General features: G+C 37.4%; 1 protein-coding gene across 1 annotated transcript in view; it reads right to left on the reverse strand.

Moving 5' to 3' along the window:
• The window catches only part of snrka (SNF related kinase a), a 47,911-nt gene that overhangs the window by 12,994 nt on the left and 11,354 nt on the right, over positions 1-23,563 (reverse strand). The window contains exon 3 of the mRNA XM_065246218.2: positions 8,916-9,057. Within this exon, the coding sequence (XP_065102290.2) occupies positions 8,916-9,057 (142 nt within the window). The remainder of the gene's footprint in view (positions 1-8,915; positions 9,058-23,563) is intronic.

Raw genomic sequence — 23,563 nt, forward strand, 5'->3', positions numbered from 1 at the left:
CAGCAGACCCCAAGGTAGTGCGCTATTTGCAAGGGGAGGCAACTGATATCAGTGATAACCTGCTGGCTTGGGGCAGAAAAAAATACTGCCAACGTCACAGCCCTAGACATTCCCCAACCAACTAGTGTGGAAAGGCCTTTGCCTGACCAACAAAAGTGGCAGAGTCCGATCGACCAATCACATTTGTTATCAATTATATTTGCAGATGCAAGAAATGCATTTACTACTTTTCATGAAGAAACTTCAGCTTTAAACTTTTATATCATTGTAGTTTTTGTGTATTATTAATTAACCAACATGTCATATTAAGATTCTTATTTGCTGTCTTGGTCAGGTTGGTTCAGGTGCGTGTAAGCTGAAGTGTTGGGTTCATGCACTGACTGATTCTCTATGCTGCCAGACTGCTGTCAGCAACCACTTCCCCTGAGACTCTACACATCGCTTATACCTTCAGCATGACAGACAGCAGTGATAAGACTCAATCTTTATAATCACTCTATCCTTGCTAAACACCAAAGACCACGGCTGCTAGCCTACAGTCTCCCACACATTATTTCAAGGTTAAGATGTACAACTCAGGATGTCCAACAAATATATTTTTGGCATTTACTTTTATCCAGGGAATCAAACCCATGACTTTGTTGTTGCTATGCTCTACCAGTTCAGCTACAGGAACACAAAAACAGAGAAGAAGCTGTGAATAAACCCTTCAACAGTTGAGGCTCTTTTCGAGCAGAGGAATGGACACTTTGTTTAGTCTAAATTTATCTCCAGTATCTCTGCTAGCGGAAAGGCTGACACAGAAATGACTCGAACCCTCTTCCTGGGGTTTTTAAAGTGAACAACAGCACGTCACGTCACACAAAATCAACAGAGAAAGACGCAACAATCGAATCTGCACACACATACGTAGGCTAAACAGATTCTCTAGGTTATATTTTTATACTCTTCAACACCCACCACCGGATCCAGGAACAGAAGAATAGAATATAAGAAGTCTATATATACACACCAAACGGTGATGAATTATTCATTATACTGATGATTGATATGAGAAAGATGGCCGATGGAAGCACAGCAATTCTGATGAGCCAACCACTGCTTGTACGTGCATTAACCACATGGTGTGCTGCAATGCCTATCAAATCATCTGTGATTCTGCAGCTCTGAGAGATAAATCAACCTGGCAGACATCACAAGAGCTAAATCAGACAACTGACTGTATAAAAACTGACAGAGTCCACAGATTTAACTCAACCTCTGAATACAGTGTCCAGTGCCGCACAAACTTCCAGTGGTTTAAACTAAACACACAAGCGGAGGAATTTGCAGAAGTGTCCAGCAGGATTAGATGCAAAACACGACACACCCTGATCAAAAGAGATATAAGACATCACACAAGACAACAGCAAATATAACGCAAGCAGCTTCATGTTGAGCTGACAAAGGCCAGGTCTCCAATTTTTGCTCTAAGAGCCACAGTGTAAAGTTTCAATCAGAAGCATAACAAACAGATTGGCTGAACACTTCCCCTGTTATCTGTCATTGTTAAAGAAAACAGACAGTTCCGCTACAAACTCACGCTATTGGTTAAACCAGAAGTCGAAAACACAAACTCTCAAAGCAATGTTAAGGAAAGCATTTACACTCGTTGGGGAAATCAACTTACGAATTGCTTACTTACAGTTGCCTCTATATTATATTTGGAAGGGATCATTTATTTTGAAGTTCTGCTGTGGTGAAAATCTAATTTTTTTGGATGCTCTAACCTAGGGTTGTGCCGATATCAAGAACAATAAAACGGGAACAACACTCCGACCGAAATGGGGGATTAACATACACAGACCATGTTTGAATTAGTGATCGGGCCGATATTTGTGAGTTTTATGTGTATCGACATCGGCCGATATGTGGCTGCCATGTTCGCCAATTTTTTTCCGGCATTATTTACAGACAGAGTCCTGAAAGCCGCAAGCGATTGCAGGTCATGTGACTAAAAACAACCTTTCCGTGACAACATCAAAAGATGGTTCCATAGCACCCTCACCTGTTTTTACTATTTGTTAAATATAGTTTTTTTAAATTGAGTGAGCAAAAGCAGTATTGGCTCCAAATATCGGCTCAAGAAAATCGGCAGCCTGTATCTGTCACCGGCTAAAGCTGATGAAAAAAAAAATGGTATTGGCATCGGCACTGAAAAATCCATATCGGTCGATCCCTAGTTTGAATTTCGATGTTTCTGGCCAGAAATACCAACTTGTTCACTTTGTCTGGTTTTAATAAGCTGCCGATTGGAGTGCTGGCTGCTCCACGCGGTGCTGAAGACCCGCTCTGATGGAGTATTGGTGGCACATATGCACAGATATTTACGTGCAAAATAATGGAAAGCGCGGGGGAGTCATTTGGTTAGTAAAATAAATTTAGTAAGTAAAATTACATATTTTAAATAGAAGAACAAACTATTTATGTAAAGAGATATTTAAAAAAAAGTGCACAACTCTTCTTAGGTGGAATAAAGCTACTTTTTCCCCTTATGTGCAACCTATTGGAAAGAGTCATTAGTTGGGATAGTAAAAAAAGCTTTTAAGTAACTTACAAAAAGTATTTATGTAAAGATATATATTAAGATAAAAATATATATACTACTGTGAAGTGTCAATGTGCTCTTTCAGGTATGCAGCAATCTTCTTTTTACTAAGAAATGGCTTCCTTCATAGTGTCCTGCCCTGGATACCCTGCTTGTTTTGTGTTTTACGTACTGTAGCCTCATGAACAGAGATGTTAGCAAGTTCCAATGATGCCTTATAATCTTTGAGGTAAAGGAACAACCCTGAATGACAGCCAATGATGAGTCTTCGTTGTGCTCTTGGTGTCATTTTGACTGGGCACCTATTTCTTAGCAGAGTAGCAACAGTCCCAAAGCGTCTCCATTTGTTGATAGTTTACCTAACTGTACACTGGTGAATTTCTAAAGTCTTTGATATAGCTTTGTAACCCTTTCCAGCTTTATGTAAAGGAACAATCCTTGATGGTAGCTCCTCTGAAAGCTCTTTTTGACGAGGCACGGCTCACATAAGCATGTTCTTGTTGTGCAGAGCAAACTCCAAAAGTTTGAGTAGTTTTAATCTGTCAAAGTAGCTGTAGTCTACAACTCCAAATGTATTATCTTGACAAGACTCTACATGTGCTGAAACTTGATTCCAATTAGCTTTTTTGAGGTCATTAACTAAAGCAGTATGAGGTTTTTTGGTTGCTCTCAATAAAGACATGAAAGATCAGAATTTTTTGTGCTATTATTTTTAGACACATTATGTTTGTCAATACCCTTGACTTCAAATTCCAAAAGGTTCGCATAGTTTTTCTTGCTAATGTACGTGAGACTCTATGGAGTACAAATCCAACAAAGAAGATAAATTATAACCACAACACTGACATGTTGATCAGATATGCTATAAAAGTGAAAAGCAGGGCTTGTTGGGTTTAGGAGATACAGATCAGTGACGCCGAGTGGACTCCCACAGAAAGATCAAGAGCATGCCAACAACCAATTAACACAAAGCTCTTTACTGAGCATTTATTTAGCTTGTTATGTTCAGATTATTAACATAAAAATGCGGACTGTATGATAATCACTCTAAAACATATCTCCAAACTACACTTTTATGTAACTTTTATGGTGGATTTTTATTACAATAGATTTTAATATTTTAGTGTTATTTTTAGGTCAGCATAACATTTTATTTTGCTTTTAAAAGTCTTTATTAAAGGCGGGGTGCATGATTAAAAAAAAAAACGCTTTGGAAAAGGGAGTTAGGCCAAGTACCAAAACACACTTGTAGCCAATCAGCAGTAAGGTTCGTGTCTACTAAACAACACTGTTGCCTGGGTTGGTATTTGTGGGGCGTGTCTATCAAAAGAACGTCCAGATTCTATCGGGTAGGTCAACATTGGCTTTCTAAGACCATGCACCCCAACTTCAATGTATGTTTTTTAATACTATTCTCAAACCCAGACTTTTAATCATTAAAACAAAGAAATTCAATTTAATCTAAACAAAATTTGTTTACATTTGTTACAGCATTAACTAACATGAACAAATTGTTTTTACATCATTTATAAATCTTTCTTTATGCAAGTTAAAGGAATATTCCATTTTCTTAAAAGAAAAATCCAGATAATTTACTCACCACCATGTCATCCAAAATGTTGATGTCTTTCTTTGTTCAGTCCAGAAGAAATTATGTTTTTTGAGGAAAACATTGCAGGATTTTTCTCATTTTAATGGACTTTAATAGAGCCCAACATTTAATACTTAACTCAACACGTAACAGTTTTTTGAAACAGAGTTTCAAAGGTCTATAAACGATCCCAAATGAGGCATAAGGGTCTTATCTAGCAAAACGATTGTCATTTTTGACAAGAAAAATAAAAAATATGTACTTTTAAACCACAACTTTTCGTCTAAGTCCGGTCCAGCGCGACCTAACGTAAACGCGTAGTGACGTGGGAGGTCACGTGTTACATATATAAAACGCACATTTGCGGACCATTTTAAACAATAAACTGCCACAAAGATATTAATTAGTATTAGTTGACATACAACAATGTAGGAACGGTCCTCTTTCAAGACGCTTGTATACACTGGGGCGGAGATTCGCGTTCGTCCTCTGTGACCTCTTGACGTCTTGCGTGGGGTCACACTGCCGCATCACGACCGGATCTAGACGAGAAGTTGTGCTTTAAAAGTGTATATTTTTATTTTTCTTGTCAAAAATGACAATCGTTTTGCTAGATAAGACCCTTATGCCTCGTTTGGGATTGTTTATAGTCCTTTGAAACTCAGTTGAAAAAAACTGTTACGTGTTGAGTTAAGTATTAAATGTTGGGCTCTATTAAAGTCCATTAAAATTAGGAAAATCCTGCAATGTTTTCCTCAAAAAACATAATTTCTTCTCGACTGAACAAAGAAAGACATCAACCTTTTGGATGACATGGTGGTGAGTAAATTATCTGGATTTTTCTTTTAAGAAATTGGAATATTCCTTTAACATTTCCTAATACATTTTAAAAATCCAAAGTTGTCTCTGAACAAATGCATTTTGTCTTATAATTAACATTTTTCAGTCAGTGGGGTCAAGTTGGTAAAATATTCATATTTATAATATTTTTTATTAAAATAGTTTTCATATTTAAATACAATAGAAATTATATATAAATATAAAAATGTATATACACATGTAAATATATACATGCATGTGTGTGTATTTATATATACATAATCATTATACACTATATAAACACACATATGATGTAAAACAAAAACTTTTATTCTGCAAACGATTAGATGCAATTAGTTGTTATGCATCCCTATATTTAGGACAAGTTTTTGTTGAATTGGGATTTTTTTCTGAATGTGTTCGCCCGTACACTCATTTCACGTGCAGTTTTGTGCGTATGTAATACGCTTAGTGAATAGGACCCATTGTTTTGACCAAAAAAAAAAAAAGTGTAGTTGCCCAGCTAAATACCATGAATAAAGACTGCAACAGTCTTTCAATTTTTATCCAACACTCATACAATGAGTCACGGCAAATAAGGCTACGGTAATAAAAGGTCATGCTAACGCACCTACATTGAGTGCAACAACTTTGTAATAATTCACAATCTTTTGAAAGACAAAATACCTTTCATTCCAACATGCTTTTGCAGATATCCATGAGTAATTGATTATTACGCAAATATGAACAAAAATATTTGTCACCGGTTAAACAGGATTTGTCTCTGAGCTAAACTGCATCAACTGTCATCATATTTCCAACCGAGCATTGTGTGATACTTTTAACAGCTTAACAATGGTGTCCCGCAGAGAACCGACGTCAAGACCCAACACATTTCCTTATCCCACACAGCACAGTTTTTACGTACTTTTCCCTGAAAGTGATAATGACAGGACACAGTCGACACCACATCACAACTTTTGTGTCAGACGCTTGAAGCGTTTCTGTAAATATTTAAATTCCTTTAAGTATAAAAATCAGGCACAAAAAGACTTTGCCATTCAGGGTGCACAAATAACGTTATCAGCACATGATACAAGAAATAATATTTGTAATAGCTGCAGAGACTTTCTCACAATGACGGCAAGATACATTTTCGTCCAAATGGTGGCAGGACAGGCAAATCAAAATAACCGTTCTGAAACAAGATTGGAGCGCATCCACCAGCTGGAGGTGAGCATATGGGTGTGTTCTTCGCTGTTTCTTAGTAAACAGATTTTCAATTTAGGCTATAATATTAGCAGAGTCTAATTTTAGCTGCTGGCAGTGATTCTGAAAGATGTTAACGCTAAACATGTGTGCTCACAAAGCCAGGAGGAAGAACTGGGGAACAAACATAAACTGGTCTGACGTGCGGGTTCCTGAGGATAAAACACAAGAGGCAGCTAGTGCGAACTAAACGACTTTTTTCAGCAGACGGAGGGCAGAAATTGTGAATGAGAGAGGTTAACTCCGGCTTCTGTAGATGCCTGAAGCTTATCAGTTACATAACCGTGCCATTTCATACTTTACAATCAGACTGTCTGTGGGAAATTTAACTCTGACTGTCAAGAAACCATCCAAAAGTATTCTCAATTACAAGACACGCCAGTTTTTTTCTTTTTTTTGACTAATAGACAATTTGAAATACTTTACTGTGGTAATCACTGTTATGTAACATGCGGTTTATAAAGCGTAACTGACAAAACATTTATGAAATCATTAATCACAATTATTTGTATGGCAAGTAATCAAGTAAAAATGTCATAATTGTGACAGCACATACGAGACCTTTACAAAGAGCCTGAAGAAAAATGTCAAGCTGTCCAGATAATCACATTCAGGGAAGGTCATCTCAAATCTGTTTGAGGTGGCTTATTAACATCTATGTGCACATTACTGCATCTAGTTCACTAGATAGTGAATGTACAGTAAAAAGCTCTCTCAACAGTATATGGGAAAAATGTGGATATTCAAGATTCACAAAATGCCAGAGATGATGCAAGTGGAGCTGAGGTTAAACTAATAATGGTTCACCAGAAAATGAAAATTCTCTCATAATTTACTTTATATATATTCTCATTTATTATATGTGTGACTCTGCGTGTGAAAACCCAGCTGAAGTCATTTTTTGTGATTTACTGTTTTCCACATAAAATCATCCTATAGACTTCAACAGTAACAACATAAACAAATGGCTTTCGTTGAACAAACGTAACTTTTACAGTAGAAATCAACAAAAACAGCCGATTCATCGCCCCTTTAAAGGAACACACCCACATTTTGGGAATTTAGCTTATTCACCGCATCCCCCAGAGTTAGATAAGTCCATACATACCTTTCTCATCTCCGTGCGTGCTGTAACTCTGTCTGACGCAGCCCCCGCTAGCTTAGCTTAGCACAAAGACTGGAAGTGAATGGCTCCAGCTAGCATACTGCTAGCATATCAGCATCGTTTAACGGACATCGTTTAACTGTATACGTACAGGGGGAACTATATTCTTAGAAGGTGAAGCACTGCTACTTGGGCGGAGTGATTTGCTAGCAGCACCCGAGAAGCCCCCTGGTGAGGAGCAGAGAGTTCGGTCAGAGTTGTGCAAATCACTCCGCCCAAGTAGCAGTGCTTCGCCTTGTGAGAAAATTGTTCCCAGTATGTATACTGTTAAAAGATGGCTGTGCCTCATATCACCTTGTTATTTGTACATGGTGTGACTATACAAATCACAACACATAAATAGGAAAATTTTTGCGTTTGTCGTCACTTATTGGGAGCAGTATGCTAGCTACCATTCACTTCCAGTCTTTGTGCTAAGCTAAGCTAGAAGGGGCTGTGTCAGACAAAGATACAGCATGCACGGAAATGAGAAATGTATGTATGGACCTATCTAACTCTTGGGGAAACGGTGAATAAGCTATAAGTCCCAAAATGTGGGCGTGTTCCTTTAAGTTACGTCCAGACGCTTAACCACGACAACGCGCGTGCATCCAATGAAACCTTCTATACATAATGTAAAGAAATATAACCTTGATTTCTTTAATGATGACTGAGTAAGGTCATATGGAGGACCACAAGAGTCATGCTAAATATAATAAACAACTTCAATATTTAATAACTACCTGGACAATTAAAATAGCAATTAATACATTTGTTTAAAATTTCATTAATTAATCTATAAATAAATAGACAAAGTAACAAAAAAAATCATTATGTAACATATTAGGCAATAAAAGTGAGATTATAAAAATAATGTAGAATTTAAATATTAATTCATTTATAAATTGTTCAAATTAATATAACAATTTACAAAAACAACATAAAACACTCAATAAGTTATCATTTTAAATTGCACTTACAAATTCTTAATTAATTAATGGAAATTTCAAAATGTATTTCAAAAAGTGATTTAAAAAGATAAATAAATAACTGGATTTATAAATTGAACTACAAATACAGGTTTAAATTAGGAATTTAAAAGGGCATTTCCGTTTAACATTTCTGTTTTCATTTTCCTGATGGTTCTCCTTATTCTTTTCGCTATTCAATCTGCTTTTCGTTTTAGCCTCTTTATTTAGCTTTTCCTATGGACGGACATTAAAACTACTAATGCTAAAACAACAAAGCTGGTGATGATGGCTAAGACTTGTGCACAGTACTGTATATTAACACACTGGAGTCATTTGGAGTACTTTATTGATAGACGTTTGTGCTATTTGGAGCTTTGCGGTTTATCTCCCACATAAGAAGTTAAAAGCATTTGAATATAAAATGTTTAGTTTGTGTTCAATTGAAGAAAGGAAGTCAGGGATGACACGAGGGTATGTAAATGATGAGAGAATTTTCATATTCTGTTAAACTACTATTTTAAAACAGTGACTTACTCTTTACAGGCATTAGAGACGTGGGCAGGTACAGTGTATTTGCAATCCATGATCATAGTGAGGGTCTCGCTGTCGTTGGCCTCCTGAAAGGGGGGCTGACCACATACCAGCATGAAGAGGATGACTCCTAGACTCCAGATATCTGTAAGGAAGAGGTTTGAAATGTCAGTGAAAGTGAAAGCTTTAGCTGCTAAAATGGGAAACTTTGTGAGCAAACTCAGAAATCAATACCTCAATTGTTTCCACATTTGGAATAAGAACAAACTCAAACCACACAAAACTCAAACTAACTCCTGGTGGAAATGTATTATAATTAAATATATTTAAAAACTGAAAATGATTTATTCAATATGTTTTACACTCCTTCTGGGGAAAGAAATCATAACTCTTTTTGGCTGCATTTACACTGATGTTTGAAAAGACTCAATTGGCCCACGAACATGGAAGCAGCAAAAAAGTGCATAGATTCTAAAGTTCTCAGATCAGTTTCAGGCCTCATTTATATGTGGAAATAAATCAGAAATGAATCGGATAAATGCATTTGCATCCCCAATGTTAATGAACAGATCTGATTTTTCTGTGGAACGACAGCCAGTCTTTGAAAAAGTGACGATGGCAAATGATGTCAACTCAGGTGGACACCACCCTTGATCACATTACTCTTAGCATCGCAATATAGAATGACAGATTTACTTAGTGGAGTAATGCTGAAGTTTCATGTCTTGTTACAGTAATAAAGCAGTTTGATCTAGGTTTTTAAGAAGGCAGATGAGGGTGAGTGGTCACGCAATTGACGTCTATCCTTTTGAATCGCGCTCAGGCGCGAATGCGCACACACTATAGCCTTCTGCTCCTGAGCCCAAATGAACCACACTCCACCCCACCTCCGCAAGCCGGCCAGGGCGTGATAAACAAACCGTGCTTGAGCATGGTAGAGAGCGATCACACTAGTCAAACGAACCAGGCTTTAGGGGTCAAACGTGCCCGAACGAGTTTTGGTTTGGATAGTGTGAGTACACCCTTCGGCTGCAAAGTTGGCATTTACTACACAAAGCCGTAGTTCACTTACAATCGGGGCAAATTTGCATTAATTATTTATGCGATAAGGCCCAGCTTGTCAGTGAACTACAGCTTTGTGTAGTAAATGCTGCTTCATCTGAAAGCAGGTGATGGCGATTTACTACTAATTAAAGAACTGGCTTTACTAAGGACATGTGCATAACTATCACATGTGATTTATTGTGCAGCCCTACTAAAATACACTAAAAACTTTTTGGAGCATTGAAAATTATTTAGTTATTGCAAACTTTTGCAGCCCCCAAGTAACATATAGTGATGTTTTATATTATATTGTAATAATTACCAAGTGTCAGCATGTACTCTGTCATTATTCTTTAATAAATACACTGAACATTTCTTGTGAAGTCTTTCTTAATACCAGTGAGAGAGGATCCCAAAGGCAAATAAAAACAACAGTGCATAACACAAAGATTACAACCTTAAACTGGTTTATGTAGGAGTGAATCAATGTGGCATTTGAAGGTGTACATACCTGCACTGACTAGATCTTACTGGCACAGGTTATATCACAAAAGCTCTATTGTATTGTGTTTAAATGAAACAGACATCACTGCAAGTATTAATTTTTTTTTTAAGGCCACATTTCATTTAAGTTGCGTCCACACTAGGCAATATGGTGTGGATCTGCCAACATTGTATGATTCTTTTGATTTGTGTTAAAGCTGTACACATTTGTAGCTTTAAAAGGTGGGAGGATATGTTTACTATGCTTACATGGCCACTACAGTGTAAGCGCAGATGTGGTAAAATAAGTCGCTTTGTAACTGCGCTGTGGTTGGAGAAGTGTCCGTTCTCATTACATACAAACATTAAATCAATTTAGCAGCGTGGGTGGCCACATGCCGAAAATAAAAAGGTTTTCACATCCAAAAATTGCTCCATGAACCTTGGATGACTAAACACATAAGAAGTAATTAACAAGATTTATGGAATGATTAACTACAAAAAACACAATGTTTGTGCAAATGCCTGCGTCATTTCCAAGACTGTAAGTGGTGTTTATATGGTGACAAATAAATGATAATGCACACCTTTACAGTTGAATTTCAGATGAATTTCAAAAGGCGTAGGTGCAAACCGCCCAGGTCATTTTCCAAGTTTCATTTTAATTACTCTTAAGGTGGAAATTCTATGCCCATCATTAAATGATACAAGAATGTTTAAGCAAAACTTCCATTAGCCATTTGGTCTCTGGGGATCTCAACACTGTACTCCTGTAAAAAGCAGATGACTTCCACATGACCATTGCAGACAACAGCATGATTTTTCACTCGTGAGCTACAGTGCAGATGGCAGAGGTGCATTTCCAGAAGAAAATGAGAGATGCTTTATCTAATAATGGTTCCTTGGAGAGATCCAATCTGCTGTGTAGTGTACAGCTGTACACCTGAGGCATTGAGCAGATGCGCTTATGCTCTGTGCCAATGGCTCTGGACCATTTCCCCCACTGCTGGTACCATCTGACTGTACAATAACCTGTACATTCAAAAAGCAACAGGTTCCTTTCTGACCAGCAAAAGACCGACCAGGTGGATCAGGAACAAATCTGGCCCAGCAAGCAGTTATTATCAGAGATCCTTTACAGCAAGGCAAATAGTTTTATTACAGAGTGACTGCCAGTCTGTATAGCAGCTTAAAACAATGTGACCGCTAGCATAAAGTCTAGCATACTTTGAATGGCTCACCCAGACAGCAAAAAGCCATCTATGACGTTTATGTCTGAAATCAGACGTAAAATAGTGAGAAACCGAGCTACAGCTTGGCTATACAATATCCTGTTTGTGTGCTTTTGTGTATTAATGATATTTGAAAGAATCGAATAACCTTCCTCTAAAGCTTTTTTGCAGTAGAATGCTATCTTGTAAACACAACTTTATTTCCTCAATAACAATTGTAAAAGCTCAGTCCGTCATATGGTGGTTTATGGATGCAAAATCCATCGCCTGCTATTTGAGGTCTTAAAGTAAGACATCTATACACGAGGCAGATGTTTGGAATGACTGAACAGGGTGACCTAAAACTTAAACAAGGGTCCTGCACGTGACAACCTGAAGGTTTAGAAAGCCCCTAGGGCACATTTTTGTAAAATACCTTCAGAAAGACATGTTTCACGAGCCACTCAAGTCCCTTCACTGCAAGACAAAGGATCCTGACAACACACGTCCTGATCGACAAGAGACTTAAATGATCTTAAATTAAGGTCCGCGTCACATTGGATCAAAGAGCACACCATGTTCCCAATTCACATGATAAGTGAATAAATCGAGAATTACATCCTCTTTTCTGCCCCACTAGGGCTTTAAAAACCATCTGTACTATCTGTGAGAGTTCAGTCTTGTGGGAACTGTTTTGACTATATACATCATAAGGAGAGAGAATGGACGGGCAGTCATTATTTAATGAATGTAATAAATATAAAAATGATGTGCCAGCATTAAATCAATAAGCATTTACTGAATACTAGTAAGATATATCGGTTTGTCAAGTCTGGCATCACACTCCAATGTTTTCAGGTCCAAAAGCTATATCAGATGTCTAAAGCAAACAACAATACAGCATGCTCTAAAACTACAGAAAAATCACAACCCTAATCTTTTACACATACAGAAATCCAGGTAGTAGGGCTGTGGCGGTGGCAGTTTTTTACCACCGCGGTGGTAATGCACAAATTCACTGCGGTGGTGCGGTGGTTATAGATTGTGTGTGGGGGGCGTTCATGCACATATGTGCACATTAATGCATATGTCTTATACATAATGCATATATTGTGAAATGTAAACGATGATCAGATATACAGTTTTTAACAAACGTGCGTGTTCATAGGCGCCAAATTCTTTCTCCGCCGGTGGGTGCTCTTCACAGCGTCAAGCAATTAGGTTACTTAGCAACGAAAGACGCTCTGAAGCGACCACGTGCTTTGAAGAGGGGGAAAGCCACGGGGTTACGTTTTCCGTGTGGTTTAACCATAGACCATAAAAAAATATGGACGTAGTGTCCATGACGTCACCCATTGGTTTGCGAAGATCGTTTTTGAAGCTTAAAGTAGGCGTTGCCTGCCATCGCAATCTTGGCCGGCGTCACCGCGAATCACTCGGGGAAAACCGAAAATGGCTAAAGAGGCGGGACATGTGTGAAGCTGAGGTGAAAGTCTAGTGACAGCAGTGGCTGTTTAACCGTCACTCAAGTGGCCACACCCATAATTATGCAGAGGTTTAAGGTTTAATACAATTTAAACGGATGAGTTACAAAAAAATTCACCCCCCTCACAGTTGTCATGAAGGGCAAAACTAGCTATATAGACCAAAAACACTTTTTGTACCAGGCTGTAAACATATTATTTTGTACTGTAAAGCTGGGCATTTTTAACATGGGAGTCTATGGGAATTGACTCCCTTTTGGAGCCAGTCTCTAGCGGCCAGTCAATGAATTGCAGTTTAAGTCACTTTCGTATTGGCTTCATCAGCGAGATCGGAAGGTTGCCCCTCGGGTTTAACGCGATGTGAAGTAAATCCAAAGGGAGCTACTTTCTCCCCTTATGTACAACCTATTGGAAAGAGTCAGTAGTTGGGTTAGTAAAATAACAAAATTATAGCTTTTAAGTACAAAAAGTATTTAAAGATATATTTTAAAATAAAAAGTGCACACTTAACTCTTCTTAAGTGGAAGTAATAAAGTAAAATAACAAATAATTATTATATAATAACGAATAATAACGAACAATTAAAATACCCCCGCCTAACGATATCATCGTCCATTGCGATGGTTTGACGTAACCATTGTCAACTGCCAATTTAGGGGACATCGCCCAACCCTAATACTAGACATTTAATTATAAATTTAATTTAATTTATGCATGTTATAAAATGTCAAAACCCAGAACCCCAATTTGAGAACCACTGCCTTAAAACTAAATTTATGCGGAAGCTGTATGTAAGAGATTATGAAGATTTAAGTTAACAGTACAAGTTAAAAAGTGCATGTGCTAATACAGGTCAGTATCAAACTGGGATGAAGCTGAAAACAAGCTGAAAACAAGTTGAAATAGTTGACAAAAGCTGTTTGTAAGAAATTCATTTAAGTTAATAGTACAAGAATAAAGTATCAACAAAAATCCTTGTGCTTCAACAGGTAGGTATCGAATCAGGTTGAAGTTGAAAACAAGTTAAAACTGTTTAACCTTTGAGGGATAAATGACCATGCTTAAAGCTTTATTTTACTAGAATTGATGCATTGGGGAACAATGTGAAACTAATAATTGTATTAGTACATAAATTATGCGAAAAAGCAGCAAATGATGAAATTAAAACTGTTATTGTAACAATATGAAGATGACAAGAGGACAGCTCTGGCCTATCCAAAAGACCAACCAAAGCTAAATAAATCAGACACAACGTATTTCATCGTCTGGGTACATCAAATATAAATGCATTTGGCTGCAAGACAATGCCTCAAAGACTCTCTCTCTCTCTCTCTCTCTCTCCAGTTTCAGACAAAAGACTAATGGGTTGTGGCTAAACAAAGGGCCACTTTACAGTACAAGTCCATCGGTGGCACTCTGTCTGTCAGCTGTGGGTGAACTTCAAATGTAGTTCCTTTATAATACACAATGACTCTGCCTGTGAAAGCTGCAGTATATCTGTAGAAACTAGCAAGTCACAGACAGATGTCGTGACCACTACAGCCCTCAACTTCTCTGTATCAAGCCGTCAAATCCATACTTGGTTGGCACTATGGATCAACAGTGCTTTATGCAAATCCTCTTTATTTTGTGACCGGAGAACTATACAATTCTCAGGCCTGGATTAGAATAAGATGTACATCTCTATAATCATCTCGTCATTTAGCAACCTAACAATTACTCAATTTGATAAATAAGTAGTTCTGGATATCCTTACTCTCAGTGCCCTGATAAAAACATCTACGATAAGCTTTCGTTATCATTGGAATACAACATACAGAAAAAAATGTGCTAATATAACACTGATCTCCACTATTGATGTGATCATCATAAACTCAAACATGAAAATGTATATGACTTGAAACGTAAACAAACGTAAACGAAACGTCGCTTGTGAGGGCAAAGCCACTGGTGTGTTTCAGTGACATGATGGACCTCTGATAGGACTTTGGGATTGACCCAAAATATAAAAAGCGTCTGAACTTTAAATGATGCAAGTCTTACACCCTATAAACCTATATGCATTTGTTGCACATGTCATTATGCACAACTGATTAAAATTTCAAGATTATAAGAATACTACAACCTTCTTGACTAATTCTAAGCATAAAATACGACCAAAGATCCAATTAACAAGAAAATGTACAACACATTGTATCAGGAAAATGTCTTATAAATTAGCCATAGAGATTTCCTATGCTGGTCAGCAGGTAGTAATCATTATATAGGTTGTAATTGATTTGTGCCCTGGCCCAATTTAAACCCTGGATGTATGTGCTTTTTTGAAACTTCATGATGTGATGTTGAGCCCTGTATAAGATAACATGACGGTATTTGAATATAAACTCTTATTTTTCACTGAACTTATTCCTTTAAGGCTAACACATTTATAGTAAAAGCCACATGTCACTCACATCAGTTTCACATGCTGTTCTGTGACTGCTTTGCTTCATACATGCATAATATTCTCGCCTAATATTTTCACAAAATATTCTAACCGGAAGATGTGTTTAACTTTCAAATAAGTATATTTTCATGAGTGCTGTACAGCACAATCCACTGAACTGAATTTTGTAATACAGCTTTAAGCTAAAAGTATAGTTCAGTTTTTACATATACTCGAAGATCCACGGGCACGCAATGCAAATGTTGTGATCTAAATATAGTATGTGCACACTATACACGCACTGCCGAACCAATGTACGTGGAGGTTGCATATGCGCGTACAGGAGAATGCAGTATGTAGCCCAGGAAAGGCATGGCATTTTGTCGCAATACGCATGTCAAACGTAGAGCTGGGCAAAAAATATCGCCTGCAATTCTCATGCGTGTCTCATTAGTAAAGCCGGTTCAGTGATTAGTAGTAAATTGCCATCACCTGCTTTCAGATGGAGCGGCATTTACTACACAGAGCCATATTTCACAAAGAAGCTAGGCAAAAATTTGTTCATAATCGAAGACGATCTTCCACAATTGTGAACACGATTTTGTCCAAGTTTTCGGTGAAATACGGCTCTGTGTAGTAAATTACGCTCCATCTGAAAGCAGATGATAGCAGTGTACTACTAATCACCGAACCGGCTTTACTGATGAGACACGAATGAGAATCAGAGACGATTTTTTTCGCCAACTCTAGTCGAACGTATCTGTACACATACGAATCAAAAAAACCTTTGCAAGGCTGTGCATTCGACCGCGTACATGTACCTACCCTGAAGTACATGTAAAAAAAAACTGAACTCCAAGCTTTAAGGAGTGACTTCAAAGAAGTCAAAGAAACAATAGGAGTAGAGGTCAACCGATAGTGGATCTTATTGATACCGATAACTAGGTTGGTCCATACTTGTTGATAACCGATTATTCGACAAATAGTTTTAAAATGGATACTGGATAAAAAAACAAACTTAGCACTCAAACTGAAACAGTGCCAAAATGTATTACAAAAGTAATAAAACAACAGTACTGAACCATGAAAATGTTCTAGATGACATAAATATCCACATAAAAATATATTAATTATATTTATAAGATGGAATACTTTCGTGAAATACTCTCACTTGTAAAAGAATCTGATTTTTATTTGTTAGATATGTTAATGTAGTTGACAGTTATTCTTTCATTAATAACTTAAAATATGCATCTTAGCCAGCTAATTCATGGAATAAAGTAACTAGCTGGATATAGACTAATGCAAATAGATGGTAATAAAAAAATGAATTTAAACATTTTGCTTGGATTTATCTTTAAGGTACTACTAATATAAGCGTCCTCACAGCCTTGACGACAAACTTGGGTCAATGCTGTTGTTTCTCTGCTTATGCTAATCTAGTCAGCAAATTAATAACTTAATAATGATATGAAGCAACAGACACAACTCGGAACAACTATCGGAATGGATTATTGCCTATAGCCAATTGTAACACCAATGACCTCTAAAAATTCAAGCACCACAATGGTAGCTCTTTTAATAACAAAATCCTGGTGCCACTGTATTAAAGCTGGAGAAAAGTAAAACACTACTATGCCATTTAATATTGTCATGCGAAACCACTTGTGACAAGGCCTCATTTTTAACAAAGGTCTTATGTTTTCAGGTTAACTGACATCCACACCAAACATAGCCATTCAATTGTGTCATAACACACTGGAACTGCTTACCTGAAACCAAGGGGACTAAAACAATGAGGACTATTAGTGTTTCATGACAAGGCTCATTGTTTTTGTATTTTCTGTGGTAGACTATATATCCCAACAGGAACTGAAAAAAGGGAAAGATTTGCAGCTACATCCTTATCTGTATGTAAAAAGTTTACTGGGAAGCACTCTGTTTATTTGTACACGCACCTCTGAACATTGTGTGCACTCCTTCCATGTGCTTACACTTGGGCTGCATGATATTGAAGAAAAATAGGATTACATTTTACATTTCATTACATTTATGCATTTGGCAGAAGCTTTTATCCAAAACAACTTACAGTGCATTACAAGGTATACTAGGGCTGGAGGATGAGGTATGTGTTTGTGAGTATGTTGCGTGCAAATATATGTGCATGAGCACAAAACATAGTTGCTTTGGATAAATAACAGAATCCTTCATCTACGTGGGTACGTTTGTAGCAGACTTTGTTTTGTCGATATTATTACGGGTAAAACGCCTTCAAGTCCATCTGTCAGACTAAAATAAAGGCCAATTCATTGCTGTACACACAGACACATGTATAAAGTGAATATGGCAGACAACTGCAGGTGTTAGCGGATGACAACTGTAAATCTTGGCACACACACAGACAAACACCAGCTGATGTTGACTGATATACCTGCGAGGCCACGCCGTTCAATAAAAACATTTGCATATGCAGATGTGCCAAAACAGTCATCCGTTCTCACCACAAATATAGCCATAGATGCTGGAATGGCGTTATGAAATGTCTAAATAAATCTGTCAACGTGTGGAAGTGCCATAAGTAAAAGCAATCATTACAGAAAAACCTATATGACGCATCTGTATCGCTGCACCTGGAGGGTTTATGCACGCTGCTGTCAGGTCTGATGAGTGATCCCAGCGACCGGCACGTCTCTGGAAAACCTCACGTGTACCGGCCACACCTGGCTCAGCAAGAGAATCAGCTGTTACCATAGCAACCAGCAGACCGGATTATTGGCCCTACGGGTGGACTTCACATCCTGCACCTGTTTTAGGCAAGATCAGGAAGAAGCTACTCTAAACATAGCTCCCCCGTTTCCTTTATTAGCCTCCACAATCTATCTTTCACACTTGCAACCTCTCTCTCTCTTTCTCTCTTAATCTTAAATTCTACACTATTTGTTAAGCTTTGACCTTTCTCTGGAACAAATACATGAATATAAAAAGCAAATGAAAAAACATAAACTAGGCCAGCTGAAAAAATCTTTACTGTTAATAGGATGGGAGGACAAAAAAGGTACACCTCACTGCCAACCCCTCACTGAGGTACCAGTGCATAAGAAGGGATGGGACTCGCACAAGCATGCAGGCAGCATATGTGCTTCACTTCTGCTTTAATTAGTGATTAGGGAAATTGTCACTTGGCAACTTTCACTAGTGAGCTCACCTCAATGGTTCTCCTTCACAGCAACCGACTACTAACTACTAGATAATTTAAATATTTTAAGAGACGGGGCTTTTATTAGTAAACTTCTGACATGCTACGCTTTAGTGTTCAATTTAAGTGAATCCATTTTTTAATTTACAGATTCGAATTTTTGGGCATTGCGTCACATCTCGTTAAGAAGTGTTACTAAACTGGCATGTCAAGTTAAAAATAGTTGTCAGCGCCGATAGCCAAATGGGCTGCGCATCTGCATATTGCATAATGGCACTTCGGGTGAAGTTCGGCGAGTTCACATCTAAGCTCATGGTCCTTCCTCTTAACCTGTATTGTTCAGTCAAATCTCCACTTTACTAATAAAATATTTCTATTATTTATAGCCATAAAGGCAAATAATAATAATAACAATAATATTAATAATATAAAAAAAATGGTAAAATAGTTTAAAACCCCTCGGGATACGTGGTTACGCTCTGTCTAGCTGTTTTTGAGCAAATTTTTCAAAGGCGCCCAATCGTGTATCTGTGAAATAGTCACCAACCACCCCAAAACCTTGATCAAACAAAAAGTTGATGACCATGTCAAAGAGTGAAATCAATGTATTTTACTTATTTTATAAGTCTGGTGTAGAGAAGGGCCAATGTTGCGTTTACACCAGCCGCGGTAGAGGCGGCAAAAACGCGATATTCCTGCATAGTTGGACGCTTGAACATTCGAGTTCACTCGCTTCATTCGCACGTGAAATTCTAGTCATTCACGAGGAAATTCATAGGAGGGTCTTCTGCTGAGACTCCGCCCCTCTGCTTGCTTCCTGTTATCACGTCACTACTACAGCAAGGTCCTGATTGGTTAACGCGGCGCGGTAATTCGCCAAAGTTCAGATTTTTCAACTTGTGCGTTTCCCGCGTCAACGCTCAATTCGTGGCGCGCTTACCGTGTGTACTGCGCCGCAGGATAATAATCAATGTGTAATCGCGTCTTTGCATTGACTTAACATGTAAATCACCCGGGCTTGCCGCCTCTACCGTGGCTGGTGTAAATGCAGCGTTAGGAATAGCGCAATGTGCATATTGCAATACACATGCCACAATAATTTGCACTAATTGGATTAATTTAATACTTCAAAAAGTTATCTATGGTCAAATTTTTAGGTCAATGCAGATATACAATATAATATATTTATTATTATTAAAAGTTTACAAAGTTAAAGAATGAATGTTTTGCATATCATTATACAGCATTAGTTAGTGCATATTGAATTTCCTTCTTTCAATTTCGTGCAGCGCTAGCGTAGAGCTATAGAATGATGAGGTGGACTAGTCAGAGCAGAGTAACCAGGTTGGTTAAAGAAAACTGGGAAAGATTTAAATCAGAATGTATCTGTTTAATCTTTAGCCCCCTGATACTTTTACCACTGTGTCAATGCTTTAGTGCTTTAAACAAATGAAATTTAAACTAGACTTATCGACTGAAGGAAGATTTATGAGCCATATGCAATGTATACAACTGCTGCATTTAAATCAACCACTAAATATTGTTTCATCTTAAACTTACTGCAAAAGTCAAAGCTTCCAGCTGACTATACAGGCTTTTTTCACAAATAGCTGGGAGGCGAACTGATGCATAAACTGTACCCATGACTCAATCTTACATATCAAACCCAATATTGTCGCTATATTGTATGAAAAGCTCTCAACAGCGTTATGAGCCGTCATCATATGCTATTTTCAGTATATTCAAAACCAAGGCTGATGATGACATTAACCACTGGAGCCTCCTTCATACATCTGTGCACCGGATCTGCTGTGAATCATTACTATATAAATAAGTATAGTAGATCAAATGCACCAGGTGTTTTGCAGCCCTGCTAGAAGTTAGCTTCTAGCGTGAGACGCCCTACTGGAAGGGAGGAAAGGGGAGAAGATTCACACACGCTGATGCTGCATGAGGATGTAAAGGAACCATCACAAGGGGACCTTTGTAACGAAGGGAGAAATATGAAGACATTTTTTGTGTATAAAAAGCAGTTTAAGTATTATTCACTACCATGATGATATATTCACCAAGTAAACAAATATAGTCTAAATAGTGGCTGAAAATGAATACATTATAGATCAGGCGTTTAATAAGGTGTGTTTAACTTATTCCAGCACTACACAACCGATCGACATATGACATCAAATTACCGCATGAAAGAGCACATCACCATTCACTTTCTGCAAACAGCAAAGTGCATATGATAATGGTAAACCATGTGGAGAAACACCAAAGAGTTGTGATATTGCGCGATATTACACAGCCCAACTCTTGTGTAACCATGTGGCTTGTCACATCTGCATGTTGCATGTCGAAAGTCAGGAGACAAAAAAAAACCGCTGACCGTCTATTCTGAAAATAATACTTTATTTTGAATGCACTGAATGCAGCACGCTTCCTGTAATTACAAATGCACCGATACCACAATTTACCATGTGTACTGCTTTACACAGTCATCACCACTCCTTGTATTTCAAATTTCTAGTATTACTCAAAATTTTACGAAAATACATTTTTAACTTTTAATCAGATGCTTTTGCATTTGCATTTACAATAAAAAGAACATAAACCATTTGGGCACTTTCCCGGACAGGGATTAGACTAGTCCTAGACTAAAATAAATGTCCAAACCGAAAACAACTTGCACTGATATCTTTACATACATCAGTGTCTTTTGTTTTGCCTTAAAATGCACACAAGTAATGTTTTTATTAAGGCATGTTTGTTAAAACTAGTTGTATTTCCTATTTAAACTACACTGTAAAAAAATTCCGTATAAATTGCAGCTGGGTTGACGGTAATTTACCGTAGATTTACATTTATGTTATTTACTGGCAAGAGTTTGTTCAAAGTTAAATGAACATTAAACATTTACAAGTCTTTGTCTTTACAGAGTAAAACTAAAAAAAAACAGTATCAAGCAAAACATTCTGGAAAACAAAATCTGAAGCAAAAACAGAAAAAGGTTGATGATGATTTCTGGTTCCCAGAATGCTTTGCATGAGGCTGTTATTGTATAGTTTTCTGTAAAGATGAAGACTTGTTAATATTTAAAATTTATTTTACTTTGAACAAACTCTTGCTAGTAAATAACATAAACATAAATCTACGGTAAATTTCCGGCAACCCAGCTTCAATAAAATTTTAATTTCTACGGATTTTTTTTACAGTGTAAGGCCTTGTCCTGGCTTAAGCTAATCCTGGTCCGGGAAACCACCTCTTAAATTAATAAAAAAGGCAGATGAACACGGCACAGTATCTCGAAATGGTTGCGAGAAAGCTTACAGAGCAAATTATTTTGTTTTACAAATGTCGTGACAATTCTTTTTCAGGTGTGAACAGGTTAAGTAATGCTTGGCTGGAGTCGAGTTCAGTGGTAAGATGTGAAAGAAAGAGAAAGTAAATGCAATGCCAAGGATCATTTATCATGTGCAATCAAATGCTGTCTTAGCATTATGCTGTCAATCATTTCATAGAAATGAACAAATTCCCTTTAAAGCCTCAATTGTTTCAGGTAACAAGGGTGTTTATTTAGTAGTAGTTAGGCTATTCAGGCAAGAACTTTCTAAGGAATAATTGATGATGGGCCGTAGAATTATTCGAAAATAATGCACACCCAAGGTGGTAATGCGGCACAACATGAAGCAAACACCTGGGTTGTAAGGGTTGCTAAGGGGCAGAACATTTTAGGTACATTTCCAGAAACTTTCCATGGGAACATAATCTGGGGAATTTTGGAAATATTACAAATTGGAGACTTAACATGAATTTATAGTTATTTGGAAAATTAGGGAAATTTACATAAACTATATGATTTACAAACATAAACATTTTGTTTGGCTCAAATGCACCAAGTGTGGCTTCTGTGGTAGTCAAGGCCTGGAAAAGGGAATTCCCCCCTTATGTGAAATATGGAGGATTTTTATTTTAAAGGTGCCAAAGAATAAAAAACATAACACCAACTGTGATTTTATGGTCGAGATGTACGCCCGCAGCTTTCAATTACACAATAAATTAATTACATTTGTTACAATATCTACTAATGTGAGCTACTGACATGAGCCTCAGAGCTGAGTAATCAGAGCAGAGCTCAACATTATTATTCATGACTCCTTCAAATAAGGCAATAATAGATCATTTCATTCAAAATAAAAATCCTAGGGTTGTAAATGGACATGTAAAACCATTTCTGGATAGTTTTTGCACTTAATTATGCCACATACCTTCTATGTAAATATCGAAGAACAATTTAACATACTATATCAATGCATTCTTTGGCACCTTTAATTTCAGGGGGGAGTAAGTGTGTGTGGGGGGGATGAGGGACATTTATGTGTTAAATAGTATTCTAAGTTGGTGTATTTGTCTTTACAATGGTATAATGTTGTTGCACTAGCTCACACACAGCACAAGGAAGTTTTAAACAAATGTATGTAATTTACGTGAATACATGCAAATATAGACATTTTAACATTATGTGTGTGCAGGGGTGTGGCCTCATCAGCCCTTCAGTAAGCAGTGTGCTGGGGGCATGTGACTGATGAATGTGCAGGGTAGAAATTCAACTAAAATTGAAATAAATCTTTTAAACAAAATTATGCTTTTAACCACATTTAAAGGAACAGTATGTAGGATTGTGGCCAAAACTGGTATTGCAATCACAAGACTTGTGGCTAAAACTGGTACTGCAATCACCCAACTGGTGGCCAATACACAACATGACAACATAAACATCAGTTGAGGGCTGCAACTCCACTTTTTAAATG

Source organism: Paramisgurnus dabryanus, chromosome 13 (genome assembly GCF_030506205.2).
Source record: "Paramisgurnus dabryanus chromosome 13, PD_genome_1.1, whole genome shotgun sequence".
NCBI lineage: Eukaryota > Metazoa > Chordata > Actinopteri > Cypriniformes > Cobitidae > Paramisgurnus > Paramisgurnus dabryanus.